This window comes from Notechis scutatus, chromosome 1 (genome assembly GCF_049901735.1).
Source record: "Notechis scutatus isolate UNSWTSFEM ecotype Mainland chromosome 1, rNotScu1.2, whole genome shotgun sequence".
In the NCBI taxonomy this organism is placed as follows: Eukaryota; Metazoa; Chordata; class Lepidosauria; order Squamata; family Elapidae; genus Notechis; species Notechis scutatus.
Window position 1 is genome coordinate 26,481,890 of NC_142009.1, and position 27,774 is coordinate 26,509,663.

The following is a 27,774-nucleotide window of genomic DNA, read 5'->3' on the forward strand; positions in this document are numbered from 1 at the left end:
TATTCACTCCTAAATTATTCTCATTCTCACTATTTAAGAAGCACGGATGGAGGTGAGAGGGGAATCCTCTGGAAAAGAAATCATATAATAAGAAATTATATTAAACCTCATTTGCATTACAATATTTTGATATGAGTGGATATATTTTGAGTTTTGGCAAAAATGGCTGCCATGGTAGGCACAAGTTATTACTATATAGCCACTTCACACAAAAGCATGCTAATGGACAAGTAAACTGCCCCAAACTGTGAACATATGTCACAGTTTAAAACAGAAACAGAAACCCATACCTCTGAACACATAATTTTCTGCTCCAATAGAAACAAATTTAACAAAAAACCAAAGCAATGAAGCCAAAATATAAAAAAAATAAATTATAAAAAGTAAATGTAGCAAATGATGCTGGAACATAATCCAGTTTTTATGAGTTCCCTCTTACAGGATGAACTTTCAATTCATACACCATCATAAATAGGAAAGTTATGCTCCTTTTTCCTACTACTCTTCCTTGACTCTTCCCTGGATTATTCCCAGTCTTTTTTTAGTTCCCCATTTGTCATTCCCATATATCTGTCTTGCTATATAAAGAAACAAGAGTTATTCACTGAGGAAGAGTGAACAGCCCACCATCACCTTTAAACATTCAGTTAAATTAAAAGTATTAGGTAAATAAATGAGATAGATTAGCACAGCACTGTGAATGCAAAGAGATGTTCCACAGGCACTGATTATCTTTTTTTTTTTTTTTTTAATTTAGAGCTATGTATGTTACAAACAATGTTGAATTGCTGCTTTGATATGTGCAAACCATCGTAGTGGAATATCATGCAACTTCTGTCCCATAAGATGCAAGAATGGATGAGCTAAAGAGGTATTAGCCTGCCGGCTACACAACAAGGATGTAAATATATAGATTTGAAAGATAAAGGGTGACTTTCCGATTCTAACAGCCTCTGCTTTCAAGCAAGTTCAAGAACAAGAAGGTGTTTCATTTGCCTAAAAAAGATGTCTGAAAGATTCTACTTGCAACTTCTACTCTTCTAATCAAACTTCTAATGCAACTTCTAATCAAAACAATAGAAATTGTGATTATTCAACAGTACCTGCAGAAAAAAAGTGCTTTGATAAGTAAAAATAAAAATAATTTACAATCATTAAGCATATATAATTATTTTTTAAGATGGTAGCAAAGTTGTTTGAGATTACCATTATAGAGATGAGAAAGGAAGTACAATGGGCAGAAGAAGGTCTTTATTACATATTCAGACCTGTATTTAAAACTTTTTTGCTAAGGATTAAAAGGGGCTCACGATGCTTTAAAACAGTTGAAGTCCGCCAGGCTTCCAGGGGCCAAGGTTGGACAGCCCTGCTTTAAAACCTATAGCTCCAAAAGTCCTTAAGTCCTTAACAAATAGTTAAGCAATTTCCAAAAGTGATTAAGAAATAAGGCTTGGTAAACTTTGTGTCTGCAATATAATATAACTACAATATAACTCTGAATTTGATTGAAACCCCTCAATTCCCAGACACTTGACTCATGAGTCAACCATAAAAACCTCAGTTTCTGCAGACTGCTCACAAGGAGCTGCTCTCTGGAATACGCATGAGCAATATCACAATCTCTCCTTTTTCCAGAGAGATTTCACTAGCCAGAATTTGTCAACTGGCTGTTGATCTCCACTGCAAAGATGTCCCTGCTCCTTCAGGGACTTATAGTTTGCCATGAGTCCTCACAGGAAGATGACAAGGCACACAGTTGTTTTGTTCACTGTGTCAAGGTAATTCTCATCAAAATGCCCATCCTCAAAATGAGCAATCGCCAGCCAGTCATATCCAGCAATTCAAGTGGTTTAGAAATTAGAGAGGAAATAAATTAACACACAAGCTCAATGAAAGAGCAGAAGGCTTCACTGGAAGGCAGGTTCAATAACATTTCTTAAGAAACAGTGACGTCCCTCCCCCGCTAAACTATATATAATGGCATTATGTGAAATAGAAATTGTGAGGTAAATAACCTTGATTCTGTAGAAATAAATATCCCCTCCCTGGAAAGCAGAGGCACTTATTTTGAAACAGAAGGTCAAGACAGTAGAAGTCTCAACTGTCACAGAATGATTAGGATGCAAGGAGCTAGATCATTAGGAATATACTGACTTTCTTTGGAAATATAGTAACCTCTGATTGTCTCATCCACAATCTTACTCTGCTCTAGTACTGAAGATGCTACATACTTTTTGGTAAGACAAAAGTATGTACTAAATTAACAACAGCAGGAACTAGGAATGGGTCATAGCCAGATTAAACATCTGTTTACAAATCTGCCTGAAGAAACCCATTAAGCTATGGTTGAAGATGATAAAAGTGTATTGTCATTAGGAAACAGTGTTCATAAATACACCAAGCTAATTAGATTCAGGAGTGTAAAGGAACGAGTCCCATCTTTCATATTTACTTAGAACAGTACTATAATATTGTCTGCAATAGAGCAGATAGAATCTCAAAATTAGGAGTGCTGGCAGAGTTATAAGCATCAGCAGCAACTACAAAAATTATGAATATTTGAGTACATTTGAACCTCTGTGAGTTATGAGGTGATATTTTTCTGAATATCATCCGAATATTTTCTGAATATTCTTGACATGGTGAAAACTAATGAGGAAGAAATGGAAGTGGGGACTTGCACATCAAGTATTTTCTATTATAATACAGAGCTACCCAATCATAATATGGAAATATATGTCCTTAAGGTCAACTTCTTCATCATAGTCTGATGTTCAGTATTCAGTCTTTCATTAAGTCACCCTCATTCCATTCTGCAGGTATTAATTTTTTATTTTTTTTCAATCATCTCAAGAATATCATCCATTATGGTACTGAAATTATTATCTATAAAACAAAATGTATATTATGTGACAATTAGTCTTCTGCAAAAGATCTGGCCAGAACAACCATTTTTTTTAAAAAAATCTTCAATTGACAGCTGACATTATTAGTTTACTGTGAAGATGAATAAATTAAAATTCAGATTTGATATCTCAAAAGAAGAACTGAAATTATATCTTCCAGGTTTAAAGATTTGTAATCATCTTTAAAAAGACAATAATTCTTGCATTCCATAGCATCTGATGTATCACTCTCTCTGGCAACAGATGTAATATGAGATTGAATAAGTGGTGATCAATAAAAATAGTATATGAATTGTCTCCATGACAATGAACTTTAGTAGCAGATGTTGAAAAATGAAATGGCAATCGTACTCTGGAACTCCAGATAGTTTTCCAAACTTTTGTCACTGGAGGCATTGATGAAGATGTTCCCCAAGCCTTATTTGCTACACTCAGAAGAGCTTGTAGAATTGGCATAATCATAGGAGTACAGATTTTCAAATGCATCAGCTGAAAAACAGGAGATATTGGTTCAAGGAACTGTCCCATGGAATCTTGGGGCACAGCGATCCTTATATCCTTATTATGAAACATCCCTATGTTCCAAGTCATATTCTGCTCTTCTGGAAGTCCTTCCAATCTAGGTGAATAATTAAGCTGTTCTTGAAAAAGTAGCACAAGGCATTTTTTTTTAATATTATGGCAAGCACGGCTGGATGGTAGATTGCGATTTTATTGCTATGCCACTGAATGTTTAATATAACTTTTGATTTAATTACTGCATATTTCAATTCTATTACTATAATGAGTATAAGCAACTCAGAATATTTTGTTTGAGCAGCATATAAGTAAGTATAAATAAACACATAGGCTTGCAGGTTTCAACATTACCAGGTTTACCTTTGTTTCTTGGAGCATTATTTCAAAAAACAAAAATGCTGGGCTGCAACCAATCCATCATTTGTGTTTTCTAAAAATGGCTATAAAGTAAGACCTATGGAAGGCACACTTGTACACAAATATGTAGGCTTCCATTTTTTAAAAAAATATTCAAATAATCAATGAGAAAGAGACCATGTTAAATGGATGGGGAAGGAAAATTCAGCAGAAGTCAATGATGTTTTGCTGGATTCATTGTTTAGACATGAATAAATCATTCTCCCCAGAAACTGTTTTGGGAACTCAAGTCTTCCCACTATAATCTTTCTCACATACTTCAACTAACTACTGAATATCTCATCACAGCCCTAGATGAGGCAATCCTTCGGGGGCTCATTTCCCCACCTGTCCACTGCAGCAGCATGCACAAAAGAGAAAGGTACCTTGGTGCCATGATAAAAATCATCCACACAGGTTGCATTCATGAAGGTTTGGTGGAAGTGGGTGCTGGTATCAATACCACCAGGGATCACAAGCTTGCCAGTGGCATCTATGACTTTGGCCCCGCCAGGAATCATGAGTTCACGTCCCACCTGCTGTATGATACCATTCTCGATATAAACATCAGCTTCAAGGGTGCAGTCATCATTCACCACTTTCCCCCCTTTGATGAGGATCCTCATTATGGCAGCATTGGCAAGCATGATTCTGAAAAAATTAAGGCAGCAAACAGGTTAGAGGAAAACTGAACTGGCAAAACACAGTTTCAGTCCAAACAGGTGAAGGCCAAACTTTAACAATAAAACTGTATTATTATTATGGTTGGTTACAGAGTCAGACAGATGTTTATACTAGATTTAATATTTCTGTCCACCTATCAAGTCCAAGCACCAGGGATAGACATAATAATAATAATAATAATAATAATAATAATAATAATAATAATAATAATAATAATAATAATAATAATAATAATAATAATAATAATAATAATAATATGAAGTATCGGGACTTACAAATTGAAGTTGAGCGACTTTGGAAAAAGAAACTGTGTGTTATCCCAATTGTAATTGGAGACCTTGGAGCAATACCTAAATGGCTACCTTGCTATTTGGAAATTCTGAATTTATCAGACTTGAATACCCTGATTCTACAAAAAAACACCCTACTTGGAACAGCTTATATCCTTCGACACTACCTTAACAGTTCCTAGGTCCTTGGTTAGGACTCAAGCTTTTGAGCTACCAACCAGTCCCAAAGGCTGTAAATCTCACTAAAGATTAGATGATGATGATGATGATGATGATGATGATGATGATGATGATGATGATGATGTAGTAAACAAGAACTGGTGGGATCATAAAATAGAAAAAGTCATAGAAAATAAAAAACTTAAATTGCTCTGGGACTTCAGAATCCAGACAGACAGGCAGCTGCCACATAACACCCCGGACTTAACAGTTGTCAATAAGAAAGACAAAAATGTCTGGATAGTGGATGTGGCAGTGCCTGGAGACAGCAGAATAAAAAAGAAAGAACTGGAGAAGATAACAAAATACAAATAGAAATAGAACAACTATAGCAAAGGCAAGAAGGGTAGTAGCAATAGTAATAGGCGCCTTGGGTGCAGTCCCAAAACAACAAATTTGCCATCAGTCAATTGCAGAAGGCAGCTTTACTTGGAACAGCTTCCATCCTGAGGTGATATCTGTAACACCATCAAAGACTTGCCTATCCAGATTTGCCTATTCCAGGTCCTTGGTAAGGACCCGATGGGTAGACAAAAATGCCAAATCCAGTCTGAACATCTGGCTGACTGTGCAATGAATTGCAATAACAATAACAACAACAACGACATCTAGTATTCTGCCAGCAACCCGTATCAAACATCAGCGCCAGTCAATATTTGTGATACATTTTTAAATGCTCAGTTGACTGGGTTTCATATTTAATGAATAAAAGAGAGAATAATATACATAAAAATGTCAAATCACAGCTGTCAGTTCTTTAGCTGTTGTTGGGCCTTTATTTGCATCAAATTTTTCTCTGGGATGTGATAGCATAGTATACGTGCAGATCCAAGCACTATGGCTTTTTGAAATTGACAGATGGAAATTTCATCAATGCACAGATTTTCTAAGTGTCATCCAAGGCTTTTTGGTATGGCACCCAGAATGTGGCTAATTTTTACATTTTATTATAATAAATTATTAATAATATTATTATCACAGCTGCCCATGGCTTACAATATCCAATAATTAAAAAACACAAAAAACCACATAAAACAAGATAAGGCAGCAAGGCCAAAAACAACCGTTTTAATAAAAAAAAGATCTAATAAAAATGCAGCGCCAGGTGGTCCCTGGGTACAGGTAGTCCTCGACATACAACAGTTCATTTAGTGACCGTTCAAAGTCGGCACTGAAAAAAAAGTAACAAGACCATTTTCCACACTTACAACCATTGAAGCATCTCCATGATCATGTGATCAAAACTCAGAAGCTTTGACAACTGACTCATATTTATGGCCGTTGTAATGTCCTGGGATCATGTGATCACCTTTTGCAACCTTCTGACAAGCAAAGTCAAATCAGATCTGGGGAAGCCAGGTTTACTGTGTTGCTAACGTAACAACTGTAATGATTCACTCAGCAACTGTGGCAAGAAAAGTCATAAAATGGAGCAAAATTCCCGTAACAAATGTTTGACTTAGCAACAAAAATGTTGGGCTAAATTAAATGTTGCGGATGACCTGTACAATCAGTGTTCATCGGGCATACTACCCTCAAAGCTGGGAACAGAGCTGAGTTTAAAAGCCTTTCAGTTAACCCCAGGAGAGTGGGTGCCTCATTTTGGGGTGCATGCTTTTCCAGGGGTCAGAGGAAGAAACAGAGAAGACATGTTTCCTTAGTTCCCAAGGTGAATTGAGGGAAGTGGAGTGCACCTATTGCACCTGAACGTACCAGGTGGGAGAAACAACTGAAGATATGTGGTGCCTCAGATAGCTAGGTCCGGTGAGAACCAGGCATGAAAAGCTTTAAAAATTATAACCAACAACTGGAATTTCATTCAGAACCCTGCTGGCAGCCTATGCAGCTCACAAAGCACCAATGGTAGATGGGCATCACAAGAACTGCCAGTTACTGCTTGCGCCACTGACTTCTGAACCAGCTATGGGTTCCAGATGGTTTTCTAGGGCAGCATTATGAGCGGTGTATTTCAATAGTCCAGTTGTGAGACAACTAGGACATGAATGACCATCTAAAGGGCCTCCTGGTTGAAGAAAGGGTGCAACTAGTGCAAAAGATGAATCTGCCCAAAGGCAGTTGGTGATTTCATGAAAAATGTCCAGGATGGTTGGGTCCAACAATGAGGAAAGGTTGCATTACTGCCTACTTCAGGGCTGGTAGAACTATCCCCTCTTTTGGAGGCCAGTATCATTGTGTGGATTCAACTGTACTGCATGTCACTTCCTAAGTAGCCTTTATAATAGCCAGAAGGATCAAAGATGTAACGAAGAGGTGGCTAGGTTAACAGTCCTAAGGATGTTGTCTTCCCAGGTAACCAAGCATGACTGTGCCTGCATTACTTTGACTAGATTACTCCAGATATCTCTAAGATTTTCATGCATTCTTGTTCTTCAGAGCTATTCCGATTCCAAAAATAAGACATCTGAATGACTACCACATACTGAGTTTCCAGACGCAGACAACAGGAGCTATGAAAATATGCAGACATGCCATGCCAGTATTGCATAAAGTTGTGTTTAATGAACAGATATGATGGACTCTGAAAACTGGGAGTTGGGCAAAAATGCTCACAACTATATGCTCCCCATTTCTGGGCCCAAGAGAAAATAGTTGTGGCCTTTTTGGCCCAACTCCTAGCTGACAGGCAGATTGGGACAGGACAGCCTCACAGATGAAATACTGTATTATGCATGATTCTAGTTAAAAACAGAGCTGAAAAATGTACAAGAAAGGGCAACCACCATCACCAAAGTTAGATTTATTTTGAATAAAGTGACCACATTTGAGGCTTCTTAGCTTAGAAAAAAAGGACAATTAAGCAGAAAATTGATAATAGTAAAAGATAGTATCATTCACTGAAGGCAAATAGAAAAATAAGTTAGGGTTGAAAATAAGCTTCTCAGATGGCACAATTAAATTAGGAAATTTACTCCCACAAGTTTTAGTGACAGGCCAACTTGAGCAACTTAAAAAAGAGATGAAATAAATTCATGGATAACAAGGTTTCCAATAACTACTATTTATTTTGGCATATATTTCTGGAATCAAAGACAGCAGGTATCACTGTATCAGTTCATCACAGTATTTCTCCTTGTGGAATGCTGAACTAGGAAGACCTTCATTTTGGTTCAGGATGATTCTTAACATTTTTATATCAGGGACCACCAAACTCATAATTTTAATTCCCGCAGACCAGAGACCCTGGGAAAATCCACAAAAAAGTCTGCAGGAAAATTCCCCATCCCGTTTTCCTACTGGTCAATCATTCTTTATTTGGAATCACAGGATACTGTCTCCAGCTCCATTCCCAGGGGGTGAGAGAGAGACACAGAGAGAGAGAGACAGACAGACAAGACTGACTGACTTTTGGCTTCATGCAAGGAAAGCAGCAGAAGTCTTTCTTTCTTTCTCCCAAACTCTGCCAGAAATGAGTCTTCGTGAGACTTGTCATGCCAGTGCAGCCTCTTGGAGCAGGATGCCTTGCAGGGTCCCAAAGACTCATTTCTGGCAGAGTTTGGGGGAGAGAAAAAAAGACTTCTGCTGCTTTCCTTTCATGCAGCCAAAAGCAGAAGAAGAAATAAGCGGAAAGAAGCAGTGCGGTGGCCAGGCCAGACGAGTGGGGCAAATTCCCCGCCCTCCGCCCTTCCCCCCCTCCCACTACCTCGTGTTGTTCGCAATGCAAGCAATGCAAGGCTTGTGTTCCCACGCAGCCTGGATTAATTGCCTTGGGAGGTGCTTTGGAGGTAACATTTCTTTGCGGACCACTAAAATTTTCTCATGGACCACCTGAGCCCACTGGTTGGTGACCTGGATCCGGGCCCACTGGTTGGTGACCACTGCTTCAGTGGGAGAAATATATTCTTGACTTTGAAAAAAAAAACCTGTGTTCATGTGTATGTGTGTGTGTGTAGACTTTGAAGCTGACTCCCCCTGCTCCTCCATTTTCCCTCCACCAGAGATACAAGTAGCATCCATACCTATTTTTTTCAGAACTGAAGATAGTCTCTTTTTTAAAAAAAACATTCTATTTTTTAAAAGCATTTATTTGCTGATCAATAAATAGTATTTTATGTAACTTATTTTGTAATCATGGGTGCAGGTCAGAGATTATAGATATCAGCAGAATGGCTTTACCTCACCAGAAAACTTTTCTGCCGCAACCACAAAATCTATTTTTATAAAAAAAAAGGCCCCAATTGCCACCTACCTTGTATACAAAAAGAACAGAATTCTTCATTCAGTACCAGAAACTCCCCTTTGCCATGAAATCTAGGCTGTTTATGGCTAACATGACAGCTAGAGAACTTACAAGCAAAGCAATGTTGCATTCCCACAATCAGAACTAAGATCTGGAACAGTGTTTCTCAAACTTGGCAACTTTTAAGGTGTGTAGAGTTGAGCTCCCAGAATTCTGTGGTTACTATGCCAGCTGGGGATTCTGGGAGTTGAAGTCCACACTCTTAAAATTCCTAAGTTGAGAAACACTGAGAGAGAGAGAGAGAGAGAGAGAGAGAGAGAGAGAGAGAGAGAGAGAGAGAGAGGAGGGAGAGAGAGAAGGGAAGGAGGGATCAGTGTTATTCCAAACACAAGCTGTGGGTAAGTATATTCATGATAGCCACAAAAAGGGAAAGATAGCAGAGTCCAATGGCTACAATGACTCCTATGATAATTCTACAGCCATGCAGTTTCATCGGGGCTGATAGTGGGGAACAAGGAAAAAGCATGTGGTTTTCATCAGATGAAAGACAGTACCAGAATACTAAAGAAGGGTTGCTAGAGATAAGACAAAATCCACATGAGATTGAAACCGCTCAATGAAAGCAGTCCTCCTGCTTGTCACAGTCAGTTTCAGAACCGCTTGAAAAGCTGTAGCAAGACACAATAGGGCCAATCAGTTATTCAACAACCAGATCTCAAGGTTTCAGAAGTACTTCAGCTCAACGATACTAACAGATATAACCGCTTGAAAAAGTACAACTGGAGACGATTGTGGGGGGAAACTGTTTGTCCAAGCTTCTAGCCATAAAGTCTGTCATACACAATACAGAGCAGTGTGGACTATAAACAGAGTGCCAGAATATTGTAGGAAGGGTATTTAATGATAAAATAGGGCAAAAAGGGCAAAGCAAGCAGACCAAGTGACACTCTATAGAGGAGACAATTTTATTTGCTTGGCTTATGACAAAGAATACTGTTTTGAGATTTGCAGCTGTGGAAAGTTATACGCAAATACATGAAGTTTAGAGCTGAATTAAACATAATTCTTACTATCCCATTCAAATGGTTAAACCCTGCAGCTCATAAAATAGGCCAATGAATCTTATCCCACCTCCATACACATTCCATCCATAAAATCAATGAATTAAGGTGGGGTTTGTACTGTCATGGGAAGAAATGATGGAAACAGGCTGCGGAACAACTATAGCCAACAGCTGGTGAGTTTGACAACTAAGTTATCAAACTATGGTTATAACTTTGTCTCATAGCAGCTGAACACACCAGAGCAACAACTCATGGAGGAAGAAAACCCAGATTTTGTGTAGTGGCCATCTTGGAAAGCTGACATACACAGCACAAAGCTGTGCAAAATGCAACTATTGATTATATCCCCTCTAGAATAGAAAACTGAGGCTTCCTCACCAGGACACTACAAGTTTATGGATCAAGTCCTTGAAGGAACAGCAACAAGTCCTGCAGCCCCCAGGCAAGAGAATCCAATTCTATCTAGTCATTCAGATTAAGTCATTCAGATTTTACTCTTGAGGAATTCTTAGATTCACTAGATATTTAGATACTGTAGAGCTGCTGAAAAAGCTGAAGCCTTTTTAAGTTTACTTCCAGATGAGAACTCTAAAATTACCTCAAAAGCAAAGGACTAAAGCACTTGCTAGGAGAATATACTTGGTCCCTTTTCATGAAAAGGGCTGGCTTCAGGAAGAAAATGGGTTGCTCTGGCATTTGAATTAGTTTCCAGACAGAAAGGCTGGAGATAGATAGCTGCTTTCAAAATACATTCAAAGGCTGTGCCTGAGAAATTCAGAAATGAATTATTTTCCTTTTGCATGAAGTGATGAAGAATTAGGCAAAATAAAAAGCACCCCATACTTGATCACCTTATCCAGCTCTTCTTCCTCTGCAAGGCCATTAAAGATCACCTACACTTAAGAGAAACTCCTCTAATAAAAGAATCAGAACAAGGATAACAGGAAGGTCCTCCTTGCGCTCATGAGACTCTGCAGAGCTATCGGTTAAAAATCCAGAAACGGAATTACTACCAGAAATTATGAAAGACTGCTGAACTGACTTTTGGCATATTAGCACTAGGTCCTCCGATTTGCCTATTCTGTTTTGTATTACAATGAGCATGTATCCCAAGTCTCACTGACATTTCCTTTCCCTCTTTCAGGACTCACTCCTCTCAAAGTTTGTGTCCTCACTTCCATACTTGCCTGCTTCTTCTTGCACTCGCTGTTACCAGATTCCCTTCCCACTTTCAGTTTTAAGAAAGTGTTAAGACCCAAGCCCAAGGATTATTTGGTACACAGGTGGCACTGAATGTTTCCTGGTAGCAGCTTGGGACTAATAAATGCCAGTTTTTCTTCTCCCCAGGGACAGAAGCAGCAATGAGATAATGAAAAACCCCACAACACAGAGAAGCCTTTGTGTCCTAGAATGAAAAAAACAGCCACGATCCCCTTTGTCCCATCTCTATTGTTCACACTCCCTTCTGTTGCCCACTATATTTATTTCCCCCTATCAAAACCCAGAGGGTTTTTTTCGTCTAAGCCTATTCTAGCATCTAACATATTTAAGGGTATCATTAAGACAGTAAGAAAATGAAAAGAATTCTCTAACATCATTTGCAAAGCTGCTAAGTCTATTGTGTGGCTCCTAGATGTAAATTTGGACTAAAGGAGCAGGAGTTTATGATTGCCCAAGACCAGATACAGCTGGGGGCCAGCTGTGCAATGTCTGAGTGGGAATTCCTCCTCCTTGCTCCTGGGTACTCTGAAATAAAGTTAGACATTCTCCCCCCCCCCCAAAAAAAAAGTGCATGAGGACCAGTTTATTTACATTTAATTTTTCCCTCTACAGATGCTTTTTAGAAAGGTCTTCACCCCAACTTCTTCAGGCACTTTGCACCTTTGTATATTTCCAACTATACTCTCCCAAAACACACAATATCCATACTCCAATTGCACAAGACAAGCCATTATTTATACATATGAATGCAACTAGATCATTGTGATGACCCGCGGCATGGCACAAAGGCAACACAGCCAGAGAATAAGCATGAGTTCCTTTATTAGCTCCAACTTTGTCCCCAGCGTCCCGGTTACTCTCCGATCTGGAGAAAAACTCACCCACGAACCTGCAACACCTTTGGCTGCAGATATTTCAGTCCAAACGTTGTAAACAGAAAACTTCAAACTATAAATCCAACAAGGCAAGATAAGGTAATAAATCCGGCAGAACAAGATAAGGAGGTCCAGAAGTGAAGTAACACGGCAGTAAATCAAACCAGTTGGGAGGATGCCAGGAACTCAGATAACAGCAGCCAACACTACATGAACTCAGCATTTGTTCCCGACAACCACGCCTCCCATCTGCTTCTCCTTTAAACTCCATCCCCAGGTGTTCCTTGTGAAGGGAATCGGGGTCCTTTTCCTTCCTCATAAGCCACACTACCCACGTTGCTACCGTGTTTCTCATAAAATAAGGCCGGGTCTTATATTTTTTTGAGCCCCGAAAAAACGGCTAGGCCGTCTTTTCGGGGGTGACTTAATTCCCCCCCTTGCATCCTCATCTAGAGCACCCCGCGGGCAGCCTCACCACCAGCCGCTCCTAACGGGTGATCATGGCGAAGTGCAGAGAGCTCCCTACTCCCACCAAACACCTTTGCTGCAGACCCAAGACCTTTGGCACCCGCCGCTGTTGCTTTCCCTTCTGCCCATTCCGCCATGTTTGGAGCTGCCGCTTCCGTGTTTGGAGTGCTGCTGCCATTTGGAGTGCCGCCGCCATTTGGAGCACCGCCATCATTTTGGAGCTGCCACTTCCAAGTTTGGAGCTGCCGCCGTGTTTGGAGTGGCGGCGGCGCTCCAAATGGCGGTGCTGCTCCAAACAGCGGCAGTGCTCCAAATGTGGAAGCGGCAGCTCCAAACGCGGCGGCAGCTCCAAATGCAGACATGGCAACTCCTAACAGTGGCAGGGCTCCAAACAGCAGTGGGGTTCCAAACGCGGAAGCGGCAGCTCCAAACAGCAGCAGTGCTCCAAACAGCAGCAGCGCTCCAAACGTGGAAGCGGCAGCTCCAAACACAGCGGCAGCTCCAAATGCAGAAGCGGCAGCTCCAAACAGCAGCAGTGCTCCAAACAGCAGTGGTGCTCCAAACGTGGAAGTGGCAGCTCCAAACGCGGCGGTGGCATGGGCAGAAGGGAAATCAACAGCGGCGGGCGCTGAAGGTCTTGGGTCTGCCACAAAGGTGCTTGGCAGGAGTAGGGAGCTCTCTGCGCTCTGCCATGATCGCCCATTAGGAGCAGCTGGTGGCAAGGAATTGCTGCCCGTGGGCGCTCCTAACGGCAAGTCCCCCGCCCTACCCCCATTTTGCATGTTTTAAAATAGGCCTAAATTTGGGGGGAGGGGCTTAATTTCATTTTATGCCTAGAAAACATGCTGGGTCTTCCTATTAGGGGAGGTCGTATTGTTGGAGAAACACGGTATCTTCTGTGTTCTTCCTTGCGTGCCCTAGGATGAGGAGGGGGTGGGCTTTGGTCTTTACCTGAACCCCCTCTCCCTTGTTCTACTTCTTTCCTGCTCTGCCCAGCCTGACTTTGACCTTCCCCAGTTTCCTCCACCGCCAATGGAGCCACTCTCTTGCTCTCTGTCAGCTCTTTGTCTTCCCCCTCAGATTCAGACTCCGATGGGGGCATGACAATCATCTAAATACAGTTTTCCTTCATTCCAAATATTAACTTTTGAAATATATTTTCACAAAGGGAGGAGGTCCATTTCAGCGGTACAAAGCTAGAACTGGATACCCTTTCATTAGGACCCGAGAGATCAGACGGATACTGTACTTGCAGTAAGCCAAAACAAACGAACCACATTACAGCTTAAAGGGGGATAAGTAAACATAGCCAACAAAATTTCTTCCTAACATTTAAGCTTTACAGGTGCAAAGCAATTAAGAAGCATTTCTGGGATGGCACAGGTCCATGAGGGACTATATGAGTTCATAAATTCTTGAATTGGAACAGATTACATCAGACCCTCTTGTCCAAATCAACTGGAGACAGGAAAAGAGGAGACTTTTTATCCTCAATGAACCACAAAACAGACACAAACATTTTACAGTTGAAGTAAAGCAGAGGTGCTTGACCAGTTTTGCGCTGGAATTTAGAGGCAGAAGGAGGGCATCCTACAGATTTCTACTAATAGCGTATACAAAATCCAGAGGGAATCCATCCATTAAAACGTGCCTGTAAAAATCAGGCACCAGATCTATCTCTTTCACAAAGTGCCAGCAATTTTCAATAATGACTGGTGCATTGCAGCACGGAGATGAAAGCAGGTTTTGTTTTGGTGTGTTCTCTCTCTTTTTTTGACAGGAGCTGTTACTGAAAGCTTAATGAGCAAAGGGGTTTGAAAAGATTCCAAGCAATGACAACAGCTGATTTTTATACAGCTCTTTGTTTTGAAGTCCATGTAGTGAATGTTGACAGTCTGTTGAATATAAGAATCATTACAGAGATCTGAAGGTAGGCAAAGGAGCTGTACATCTGTGGCCTCTTTTAGAGACTTCTGCATTTCTAGGGCAAACTATGGATTTAATTTTCCAAAGCTGTCAAGGAAGCCACTTTTGGTATAAGAGTACATAAGTCAAAAGTGGTCTCTGGTCACCATTTTCTAGAGCCTGCCTTGCAGATTTGCTGTCACTCCTGATGAATAGCAATAGCAATAGCATTTAGACTTATATACCACTTCACAGTGCTTTGCAGTCCTCTCTAAGCAGGTTACAGAGTCAGTATATTGCCTCCCAACAATTTGGGTCCTCATTTTACCAACCTCGGAAGGATGGAAGGCTGAGTCAACTCTGAGCCTACTGAGATTTGAACTGCCAAATTGTAGGCAGCTGGCAGTCAGCAGAAGTAGCCTGCAGTACTGCATTCTAACCACTATGCCATCACGGAATGCACAAAACCATGAAACTGGTAAAGGAACAAGAGGCACAGACCGTAATATATATGCCCCCTCATTTGTAAATATCTGAATAGAATAGGGAAACTCAATTTCAAGAGCTAGGAAACATATGGCATAATTTGGCTTTCTCTGAAAGGCTAAGTATATTTACAAAAAGGGGCTAATGAAGTGCTCAGAAAACAAAACCAAGACACCAAGAAAGTGATAGGCAGCATCATAATGTACCTGAAGTATTTCAAAAGTAACACTGGCAATGTCAGATCAAAACCTGCAAGTCACAACAATGGAATTCAAAGATAGGAACAACACAGCAATGATGGGCACATCATTTTTAGAAATCAATAAATAAATAATTCATGGCCAGGCGCTGATCTCTCAATATTCAAATACCACACTAGGGCTGGCATTAGCCTTAAAATATCACTCAAGTGTTTCTAGACTTTTCTTTTGATGACATATAGTCTCTGTTCCAACTGGGCATGCTACATGGCAGCCATTCTATAAATGGGCAAACTCTCTCCGCTACAGCAGTCACAATGCCTACAATATATCATCAAAATCCCAAATGTGGTAACTCATCAAAAAGAATGAGGGATCCTATGCTAAGTCATGATTTAATGCAACAAACAGAATAGCTTCATTTGCACAAAGCCATTCCTAATAGCTGGGTTTACTCATTATACTAAACTAAAAATTAAAAAAAATACATTACAATTTAGCAAAACATCTGAATTTAACATCAAATTAACTTGCTCTGAAAATAGAAGACTCAGTGCTATTATTCTGGCTGCAAAAGTGAGACAAGGCAATTCCAGTGATTTGCAAACATCTAAATAGAACAGGGAAACCTATTCAATTCCTAAAAGTGCTAAATATAAATGTAGGGAAGTAAATAAATACATAACGCAAATTAACTCATTTAATTAAAACCAAGTCAATTTTTGCAATCTCCGGGAAGCTTATAGAAAACAAACCATGAGACAAATTCAATTTCAACACATCCTAAATTTCTGTGATTCATCGAAAGCAGCAATACTCCATTGCCGCATCTTATTCAGCAAGGATCAATCCTCAGACAGTCCCAAATCCTGGCGCTCTTGATAATCCCAAATTCCTCCCATTACAGAGCAATCACAAAACAAAATAAAAAAGTCTCTCAGTAGAAGAAAGGCAGGAAATTAAATCCACGTTTCATCAGATATTCTAAATTAAATTGGGCTGCTAGTTCTTCTAGTCCAGAGCGGTTTGCCTTGTTGACTTCAGCTCACTATTTTCCAGTTATAGATTTGGGGCTTGAACCCAGAAATGAAGCATTAAGCTAGGGTTCCTCCATATTCAAAAGCCTGAACTAAAATTCTTGTCTATCGTAAAAAAGAAAAAAAAACCAAAATACAACATTTGAGCTATACTTAAAAAGATACTTGTTTCCCAATATAGTACTGGAGATGTGAAAATATAGTTGGAAACTATCATTGCAAAAAAATTATCTCAGAAGACTCCACAAGAAAATGCTCACCTAAAAAATGAACTATTCGTTATATCATTTGCACATGCATATTCTTAGTGCTTAATAACCAAATATTTGAATATTGTATGAGACCTCCAGTCAAAAAGGGCTACAACTACACTGTTCCACTGGTAGTGGTTGTTTTAAGCAACAACCTTTTCTTTAATAAAAATGAAAGACAATCTTAAGAAAGGGGAGAACCAACAATCGCCAGATTCTTGGTTTCCATCAACAGTGAGTCAAAAGCCTCGGAAACTTACTACAGCAGCATATAACAGGGCAGGAATGAGTAGACTAACAAGTTCTCTTTCTTGTTAATCCTTATCAACTTATATTTAAAACAAATGAGCAAAAAATATACTTGGGGGCGGAGCATGAAGCCTACCATAACCACTTTTATGGCGCCCAGAGCCTCTGGAATAGCTGTTTGGGTTTTGTTTTCAGGGACTGGGGAAGTTCTATAAGGAACAATAATGTACCTTAAACCTAACAAAACAACCACATTGCACCATTCCACACCTTCCATGGATTGATGGAAATTGTGGTTTCCAAGTATGGCCCTTAACAGATCATACAAAGCTTTGTAGTGTTTAAGTCATCAGAACATGTACTTTGCACACTTAATGGAGTACAATACACCTTTTATGCATGGATGTTCCATTCAGCTACCATAGCCTTTAATAGATCTATAGTTTAAATAGTTAGCTAATTTATTATTGCAGATAACCAAACTTCACAACAGACATCAAATTAGGTGCATCATTGAGTTAAAATAATCAACTTCTCCTTTTTCTCCTGCTCTTCCTTATTATATATAGGTGTATATATATAATATCTATTTATAGCCACTTATAAAAAAATATTCCAAATCATAATAGCAACATTGATATGCGTATAAAAGGAATTTATAGGCCAGCAAAGAAAAGGTTAAAACTTCCAATGATCAGACATAATTTGCATGAGTTTCCAACAAAGCTTGTTGCATTAAAAATACATGAACACTGAATAAAATATGCATTTAATGTCAAATGTAGTTCTATCTTAAATTATCAGCAACAACAGTTCCATTTATTGATAATTATGCACTATTGCATTATTTCATCAATTCTAAACTAGAGAGGACACAAAGAAAAAGAACATTTGTATTACATTTTATTTTTCTGGTCTTTGAAATCTATTTAAAACTTTTATTTAATAAATGTTCCAGCTTTCATATTAAGAAATAAGAAAAAAACCCAGTTGCCTTATGCATAACCATTGCTTTGTGAGGTCTCTACTCTGCCATTATTAATCACGTTTTCTTCTAAATAAGGTCACACTATTGGAACCATTGTAGGATAACACCAATTTTAAAGTCATTACTCAAGTTACTGATGGGTTTTGAGGCCCAAACAAACTGTTGGTTATCATGTTTAAAACTCATGAGGAAAACTTTCAATTTTCCTCATAAGGCATTCCATACTCAAATAATGATGACTAAAACACAGATCAAGAAGGCACTAGATCCATGTCTTATATATACAAGAATGTGTTTAAAGCAAAACATTCATTATGTGTACATTAAAAATACTCTTAACACTAAGGAGGATTATTTATGTGATCTTACAAAATTAAGAATCTGAAAAGTATACTTCTAAATAGCTTTAACACTTCAAGTTCTACATAAATGTTTACTATCTAAATTTTCAAGCTCCAATACATTACTATTTTGCTTTCAATTCAGTGGGACCTCCTTATTTTTAAAATCTTTATACACATTTGTTTGCATGCACACACATACTTCAAATGCATCACATAGAATGATTTAAACCTATTTTGTTAACGTAGGAATATCTGCTTAAAAAAAGCAAGAATTGGTAACTGAATTTTTAATATTTGCTTTAAAAAAAAGATTGTAGGATTAAATAATTTAGAAGTCAGCTGCAAGTTGTCTTTGTATCTATCTAATATTTTAATCTTTTTTCAGGATGGGGTACAATTGTTTCAATGTGCCTGTTTTACACATTTATATATTGACGTCTGTATCTGTAACTCTTGATTCTTTGACAACTGCATGAAAGAAATCATTGTCTCTAGACATCTAGAATGCTTAGGAAGCTCTGAATCACCTCAAGCAAGCTTCATGCTTTGGAATATACTTCTATATCACATCATATTCAATTCCTCAGAATTAAGCATCAATTATTTAAAAAGTGACACGAATCTTTCTGCAGTAAATCAGTCTGGACCAGTTATTAAACTATTTTTATGTTACAATATGAACTGGAATGAAGTCAAAAAATGAATTCCTTTACCATCAATGCCTTTACTCTTTTTTCCAACAGGAGAAACCATGAAAAAGAAGTTACGCAGAGCAAACAGCCATAGCTAAGGAATCATTTAGATCAGGGGTGTTAAACTCAATTTCATTGAGGGCTACATCGAGGTTGTGTTTGAACACGGAAGGCTGGGGGTGTGTGGCCAGAGAGTGTGACCAGGGTGGGCGTGGCCAGCTTGACATCCATTTTCAGCAGCGGTGGCCTTCTGCAGCCCTCTGCCAGCGAAAACGGAACTTAGGAGAGCTACGTGCGACATCCCCCCCCCCAGCTCCATTTTCACTGGCATAGGCTGGTCTTTCGTTGTTTCCAGGGTGGCCCCGCGGGCCAGATCTAAGGACCCCATGGGCTGGATCTGGCCCACATGCCTTGAGTGTGACATCCCTGATCTAGCTCACCAAAAGATCTATGCCTTTCTATTCAGTGATTTCTACAACCTGGCTGTATATAGCCATGCTAGGAGTTTGCTTCCTGCAACAGTCATATATGATCAAAAGATCTTAACCAAAGAATCACTTATCAGAAGGCAGCATCTTCCACATGCTAAATTACAATTGGACACCTGGGAGAAAAGAATGTCAACCCACTTAACCCAGCTCCAATTCAGTTTGATGAGATTTTTCTTAATCTGAAATTCAGCCACACTAATTCAAATACTAATTGCATCAGATCTGCAAGCTCCAAGATTGCACAAAACTGAAGAAACCATAGCTTTTTTAAAAAAGTAAAGTATCCTTCAAGTCAAACTTGAGTCTGTGGACATATTCATACATTGTTTTGTCTTCTTTAATTTTTTTAATAATTGTAAACCAACATGAGTCATACTACTTCGGTATATAAAAGTTAAATAAATGAAATAATGAACATTTTCTTGGCAATAATATTGAAATACAGTGGTCATCTTCTTTTTGGGATGATTTTCAACTTTTCAGACTACCCATCGAATACTGGCTTCCCTCCAAATTGAGAAAAATTGGAGCATTGCCAGGAACCTTAGTGAGCTGAATAGCACAAAACTACTTGTCAAATATTCCCAGGTGCTGCCTCTTTCTGAGATTTAATGCAATGTACTGAACCACAAATTAGACAGCCACATTTTAGCCTAATGAGTTTTATCAATATGAGTTTTAATCAATATGGTCAATATGGGATTCAATTTATTGTATGTCCATAATATGAATTCTGATTAATGCACGTATATTATATTATTGCCTTTTTCCCACTTGCTCTTTCTTTTTCCTACTCTTTGCCTTTGGTGAAGATAAGTGAAGCTCCTTTCAATTAGGTAGGTTAATTTCTTTTTCATTCCTGCTCATTTTTTTTTGTTATCTTTGCCATTCTCTATTGTTGAGTTTTATACTTTTCTTGTTTTTAATGTTTTTTCTTGTAAATCACCCAGAGCCAATGAGTGATATATTATGTTTAGTAAAATAAAAATTGTCCTACCTTGGCATTCCTTCCTTTTTCCACTCCATCATCTTCATAGCATAATGTATGGATGGATAGTCTTAACTAAGTCAAAGTGTCACATAGTGGCATTTTTGGCATGCTTGCTACATTGAGGGAGGATTAACCCCTTGCCATCTTCAGCCTCTCTCCCCTTAGTCAGGAAGCACTGATCAAACCCTTAAGTTCTCCAATGAATCCTGGAACCACCTCTGAATTGGTAGGTAGGAAAAGCAAACCCACCATAACATGAAGGCACACTTAGCAAAAAAAGAAAAAAAAAAGCAAGGAATGAGCCAAATACAGGGCATCGGATGCAGAGACAGACAGACTGACCACTCTGCATTTAGATGGAACCAAGCAATGCAGAGCTACCAGCATACATGATCAGAAGTAGAACTGCAAGTAAACATAGGAACTGTGGTATTCCTCCTGTAGAGAAATAGCCTGACACATTTCAAGCATGCTTGATGAGGCTTCATAAAGATTCAACTTGGGCTTATGGTCATGTTCATGTTGTTTCTGTTAGCAGTTTGTAAAATTGGGTTTCTGATTTTTTAAAAAAAAACTTAATTTTTCTCCCATTTCTCCAAAGGATGGGGCTCTTTCATAGGCTGCTCTGAATTTATCCTTGAGGAAGCTGAACAATAGTAATGCCTTACAAGGCTACTCTAGGGTATTGACCATATACCAGAAGGAGAATGCTCCCCAGGGACCCCCTCATCCATGCAATGAAGAAATCCCTTCATGACTCTGGATGTCAAGCCAGCTCAAGACGTTTTGTTGTCTTGAACAGCTGCATCATATCATTAGAGGTTTCCTTCACAGCTTGCAGCTCTGTGACAACTCTAAATGTGCATAGCACAACAAGGAAGAGCCAGGCAGCTCCTAGTTCGAGCCCCACTCAGTCACAAATTATCTGCAGAATCATAGAGGCAAGTCATTTCTTTTCTTAGCCCCACTTGATATATGAAGCTATTGATATTTGTCTAACTTCCAGACCTGCTACAAGAATAAAATGGATATAATACATGAATATACAGATACCAAGTCTAGTTACTAAAAATGGAATGAGTTAACTTTGCATATTGTGAAATCAGCTCAGGAACTTGGAAGTGGATGGGGAGAGGGGTTAGTTTATTTGCAGAGGGACTTCTGCACACAGAGTAGCACTGTGTTTTAATTAGACTACAGAAGCAGTAATTAAACAACTATTGTTTAAGACCCAACTTTCCTAGGCAAATTCCAACTCTGGTGCATATTTTTCCACATTCATTATTATTGTTCATATTTATGGAGGAGGATGGAAGTTGTAGTTTCAGAAATCTAAAGGATAATAGGTCCAGAGGGTCTCAAGTCTTCTGCAAGAGGAACAACTAAACAGCCCAAAAGGAGAAAGCAACCTTGCCCAGGACAAATACTTATATAAACCTGCTTGTTCCCAATACATTGTCAGAAAGACAACATTTTTGAGTACAGATTCAGTCTGTAATATTAAAGGTCTAGTATATTGCTAGGAAATTAAATTCCATTTGACTATTGTAAGTTTTACTTCTAAGTAAACATGCTGAGACAAGAGTTTCTCTCTAAAAAAGGAAACAACTCCAAGGCTATTTGCATGCAAAATATCTTCTATTAATCAAGAACCAATGCTTAGTTTAATACAAAGATTTAGGTGGGATTTCCTTCTCCAAAGAATCCAGGCTGGGCAATCAGCAACTCCCTTGATAGATGTCAGGGAGAAAGCAGTGTGACAGAGAAAAGGCTGCACCTACTGTATCTTCTCTAGCCTAATTGCAAGGATGTCCCACTTAGCTTTAATTGTATTAGAAATGAAGAAAAATCAGGCAAAGAGAAAGTTGTGAGAAGGAACAAGATGCAGAATACATGGTCCTTGTTCAGTATATTGCATAGAGGTGAATTCAACATAGGAAACTGATTCTTTCTGGTTTTTAAAAGGCAGGACACACACACACACACACACACACACACAGAGAGAGAGAGAGAGAGGGAGGGAGGGAGGGAGGGAGAGAGAGAGGGAGAGAGAGAGGGAGAGAGAGAGCAGCTAAATCCAGTAATCAAACATATCTCTTTTCTCTAAAGGTTCCTCTACTTAGACTTGGTGTCTGAATGAGTACAAGACTCATGGAGCAACCCTTCCATCAGGTCAAGCATTCTTTTTCCAGGGAGGCTACTTTTAACTGCTCTATGGTTTATAATGGACTACTAGATCAATGAGAAGCCTCCCAGAAGAGGCTTCTGTTTTGCTAAGTAGAACCAAGCACTTCAGGCATTCTAAGGCAAAATGGTTCATACGGAATGGATGGAATTCTGTAAGTGAAAGCAGAATAGAACACACAAGGCAAGCTGAGTAAAATCTTCATTATTAGCAATAGGCGTGTTTTTCCATCATTGGAAATTCTTGGCTACTCTTTCAACATGCACTGGTGGCACAGAAACAGATACTACAACCTTTGTTTTTTAGATACGACCCAGAGGCATCTCTTCTAGAAAAGCAGTCTGTGTCTTTCCCAAATCTTATAAATTACTTAGATTAGTATTATACATTAAATTTGGAACTGGATTATAAAACACACTTGCTATGTTCCCAGAAGATGTTATGCCCAAATAAATAAAACCATACAATGACACGACCAATTAGTTCTCACAACAGGCCAAGGCTACGATTGAAGGTTGAAAACGCTGAGCCACAAAAGAGCCAGCCTTCTTTACTTTTAGCCTGAAGCGTTCCCATACGAATCCAACCACTAGGCAAAGAATGACTAAATCAACTTTTCAATGAGTCTGGCCCATATCCTTTTTTCTCTTTACAGAAGCTGTTTAGAAGTTGCTAAATCCATAGCCTTTCTTCACTGTGAAGCTGGGAAAGGAGCCTTCCACCTGCTGCCTCAGTTTCCCAGCTGGGAAATAGGAGGGTCCCCAAGTCTAGACAGGCGTTGGAGGGCCGATGCTATCAAGCTGGAGCTGCACTGGAAAGGGGAGGTCGGCGAAGCCCGACCAAGCCCAGCCCTGCGCCAATTCCCAGTGAGGAAGCCATTGTCAGTCGGCAGCCCCCCACCCCTACCCCTACCCTCACCACACCGAAACAGCCGGAGCCGCTGCCCCGCCCTTCTTCTTGCGCGTCCCCCGAGAAAGGGCAGCGACTAGTCCAACGCGCGCAGACAAAGGCCCCACCGTCGCCCTCCTCGCCTCGCCGCAGGCGCACAAAGAGCGTCGCCTCCAGGAGCATCCCAAAGGGAGAGGGAGGCGTCCGAGCAAGGCGGCGAGGGCTGCCGGCCGACAAGCACCCGAATAGGCTCAAGTGCCAAGACCCGGGCGCAGACCCCGGCTACACCCTTCCCGCCAATCGCCCGCGGCCTCAGCCAGCCAACTCGCCGGGAGGCAAACTAAGCGTCCGGGGGGGGAGGGCGCGCACAGGTGCAAAGCACCCCACGCCTCCCCGCGCACAGCCACCCGCCCTTCGCCTACAGGCAATCGATGCCGCTCCTGGGCTGCGACGGGCAGCAGCTTCTGCTGCTCCCAAACCCCGAGACAAAGGGGGAAGACACGCCCCGGCTCATCGCCCCACCGTCCGCCCCGCAGAGAAAGCAGCCCCCGAGGCAGCTCCCGCAAGGCGTCGAGGGGACCGTGCGGCTCCCGCTCCGCGGCTCCGCTATCTTGAACTAAGCCCGCAGATGCTTTATCCAGGTAGACTCTGCATCGCTCGGTCGGTTCGCCCGCCCGACTTCCCGCTTCTGCAGAGAGGGATGGAATCCGACGTCCTCCCCTCGGCCCCTTTCTTACTTACCCTGCGATGACCGTTCCCAACGCCCGCTGGCTAGCTTGTCCGCCGCCGATCGTCCTCGCCCAGCTGCCACCCGCGTTCACCTGCTGCCCTCCGAGCGAGGAGGAGGGAGGGATCCTGCCCTCCCTCTATCTCTTGGACCAATGGCAGCTCTTCCCTTGCCTCTGAGGGGGCGGGGCCCTGAGCAGCAGAGAACTACGATTCCCGATAGGCTCAGCGCCAATCAGACGAACAGGCCTTGAAGGGTAGGGTGCGGCCTCCTCCATCCTCTGAACCGGTGCCTAGGTTACCATGGTGATTGTGGAGCAGACACAGGGGCCTCTTTGAGGACCAAAGACGCCCCCCTAGTATAGGGCGTATCAAGAGGGGAAGGCTTCCTTGGTGGTGAGGGTTGCATCTAGGACTGTAACTTGGACTGCAAGCTCAAGTTAGAAACAAAAAGATGCTGGGAAGGCAATAATGGGACTACACAGATCTTAACTGTTAGGAGCTCCTTTTCTTCATGTTGAACAGGAGTTGGTTCAAATACTATTTTTATTTTTGTTTTTGTTTTCTACAACTATGTTTAATATGGTAGCCTGACCTGAATTGGAACTAGTTTTGTCACCTGTATTTTGGTGCTGATGGGTTTCTGTTTCATTCTATATGAATGAATGAATCTGCATGTCCCAAAGCAATGATAATCTGGTGCTCTTTAGAGAAAGTAGGCAACATTTGAAGCCTTTTTAAATCTTGCTTACCTTCAAGTGCTTTGTATCTCAGTCTCCCTAACTCATATAAAAGCACTAATAGCATACCCCAGATTAAAGTAGACCACAAGCTACTATTCGATAAGATAGAAAAATGTGGGTTAGACAGCATCACCACCAGATGGATTCATAACTGGCTGACCAACCTCACTCAACATGTAGTCTTCAATGGAACTGTATTTACATGGAGGAAAGTATGCAGTGGGTAACCCAAGGCTCTGTCTTAGGTCCAATACTCTTCAATATTGTCATGCATGATTTAGATGAGGGGATAGAAGGGGAACTCATCAAATTTGCAGATGACACCAAGATGGCAGGAAGAAGATAGGCTCAAGATACAGAAGGATATCAACAGACTTGAACGCTGGGCCCTATCTAACAAAATGAAATTCAGTGTTGAGAAAAGTAATGTTCTACATTTAGGCAAGAAAAACCAAATGCACAGGTATGGAATAAATGGTACTGGCTCAATGGTAGTAACTGTGAGAGGGATCTTGGAGTCCTAGTGGAAAACCACTTAAGTATGAGTCAACAGTGTAGCACAGGTGCCAAAAAAGCCAACACAGATCTAGGCTGCATAAACAGTGGGATAGAATCAAGATCATGTGACGTGTTAGTGCTGATTTATAATGCCTTGGTAAGGAGAGTACTGCATCCAGTTTTGCTTGCCAAATATAAAAAGATGTTGATACTCTAAAAAGAATGCAGAGAAGAGAAACAAAGATGATTAGGGGACTCGAGGTTAAACATACAAAGAACAGTTCCAGGAATTGTGTATGTCCATTTAATGAAAAGAATGACTGGGGTGACACAATAGAATTATTCCATATTTAAGGGGCTGTTACAAAGAAGAGGGGGACAACCTATTCTTCAAAGCACCTGAAGGCAGAACAAGAAGCAATGGGTGGAAATTAATCAAGGAGAAAAGCAACCTAGAACTAAGAAGAAATTTCCTAACAGTGAAAACGATCAGCTTGCCTTCAGAAGTTGTGGCTACTCCAACAACTGGAGGTTTTTAAGAAGAGATTGGATAACCATTTGTATAGGGCTGCCTGCTTGAGCAGGGGATTGGACTAGAATCGCTTCAAGGTACCTTCCAACTGGTATTAGTCTGATACACAGTAGCATATCAGTATATGCCAAAAATGGAATTTCTAAGTTGGAAAAAAAAAAGATTTGTTCTGGCCACCCATTCCAGAATCCTCTGTGGCCATTGTTGTTTTTCTCTTAATTATGAATAATTATTCTCAGAAAATTTGTCCTTTCAGAGAAAATTTATTTTTGCAAGCACAGAAATTAATAAACAAGACCCTTCAAGACCTACCACTAATGCTAATCATTTTGTGAAGAAAAAAAATGCTAGAAATTTTAATCCATCCATTTGTGTCATGTCATCCTGCATTGTTCTTGGTTTCTAGTCATAAGAATATTGCCAAAGAAATGGGATGGCTTTTTAAATGAATGAAATAAGAACGTGTCAGCTAGATCCTTAGCTAAGCTTTTTTATTAAAAAGTCAGATGTTCTGCTGAATGAGTCTCAGTTGGTTGCCAAATTCATTTTGAAATCTTATTGATGATCTTTGAAAGTTTTTAGCATTTTAGGTCCAAGAAAGATGAATGATGTTCTTTTCTTATATGACAGTTTAGTTGCTAAGATTACCCTTGATCGAAAGCTTACTTAGGTGTTTCTAAATCTTGTTTAGTCATAGACAGGAACTATCTTGATATTTGCATTATACATGTTTTCTCCTAACAGAAGAAGATATGTCTTATGGGCAGGTAGGCAGAAACCAATAAAAGTGACAAACTTGGTAATAGTATTGATATGACAGTATTGCTGTCATGTGGTACTTTATTTTATTCCACTGCTCTTCTGCCAATGTCACGGTTCATACTTTTTCTTTAATTTTATGCTAATTTTGCCATTTAATTTAAAAACATTTTAAAAGTTCTAACAGTGATCTTGAACTATTTTAAAGAATAGTATGGTATTACTGTTTTAAACTTTTTAATGTTCAGAAAAGAAGAAAGAAGGTTATGGAAAGCATCACCTGTGATACAATGAACAAGCAAAGAGGATATGGCTCTATAATGAAGGTAAGAAATTTTTAAATATGCTTCAGAAAGGTCAGTCAGGAGAAAGGTCCAGAAGACAACAAGGCACAAAAATGGTATAAACCTGTGTTCAAATACGTTGTGTTTTTTTTTAAAATAGCAGTTGTTGCAATAATTGTTATCATCTTGATAGAACTTTTCAAAATTCAGGGTGTAAAAATGGTGATAAATCACGGGAGTTTGGGGCTTAAAAAAATGGATTGGGGATCACAAAGGGGAACAAGGGAAGTACAGGATGATGGCAAAACCAAGGAAGAGCCTAGTCATTGAAAATGGAATCTTACACTAGAGTACCCTCTCCTGGGCAAAATCTTCCACTGCACCTCAGTTTTCCAGAGTTTAATGCGATTAGGATATTGCAAAAAATATAACTTAAAAAAAGAGAGAGACGGAAAATGTCTTGATAGGGACACTTGCTTTCTTAAATCCATTGACTATGCACACAACATACATGGATTTTCTTGTTCTGTTTTCTCAGCCAGAAATACTGTGCACTTTTTTTGTTGCATGCAAGAAATATTAATCAGAACTGGATTATGAAAGCTGCCTGTGTATACTTTTTATTATCTACCTTGAGTCTTTAATATGATATGGCCCAGAATTCTGTCAGTAGAAAACATAGTGA

The 27,774-nt window shown here is 40.0% G+C and overlaps 1 protein-coding gene across 2 annotated transcripts in view; it reads right to left on the reverse strand.

The window, feature by feature from the left end:
- Positions 1 to 24,412, reverse strand: part of DPYSL5 (dihydropyrimidinase like 5) — a 71,023-nt gene extending 46,611 nt beyond the window's left edge. For both annotated transcript variants that reach the window (XM_087959353.1, XM_026671482.2), the window contains exons 1-2: positions 24,289 to 24,412; positions 4,208 to 4,472 (exon numbers count right to left, since the gene is read on the reverse strand). In XM_087959353.1, coding sequence (XP_087815479.1) covers positions 4,208 to 4,468 — 261 coding nt within the window. In that variant the 5' untranslated portion in view covers positions 4,469 to 4,472; positions 24,289 to 24,412. The remainder of the gene's footprint in view (positions 1 to 4,207; positions 4,473 to 24,288) is intronic.
- Positions 24,413 to 27,774: the final 3,362 nt, after the last annotated feature.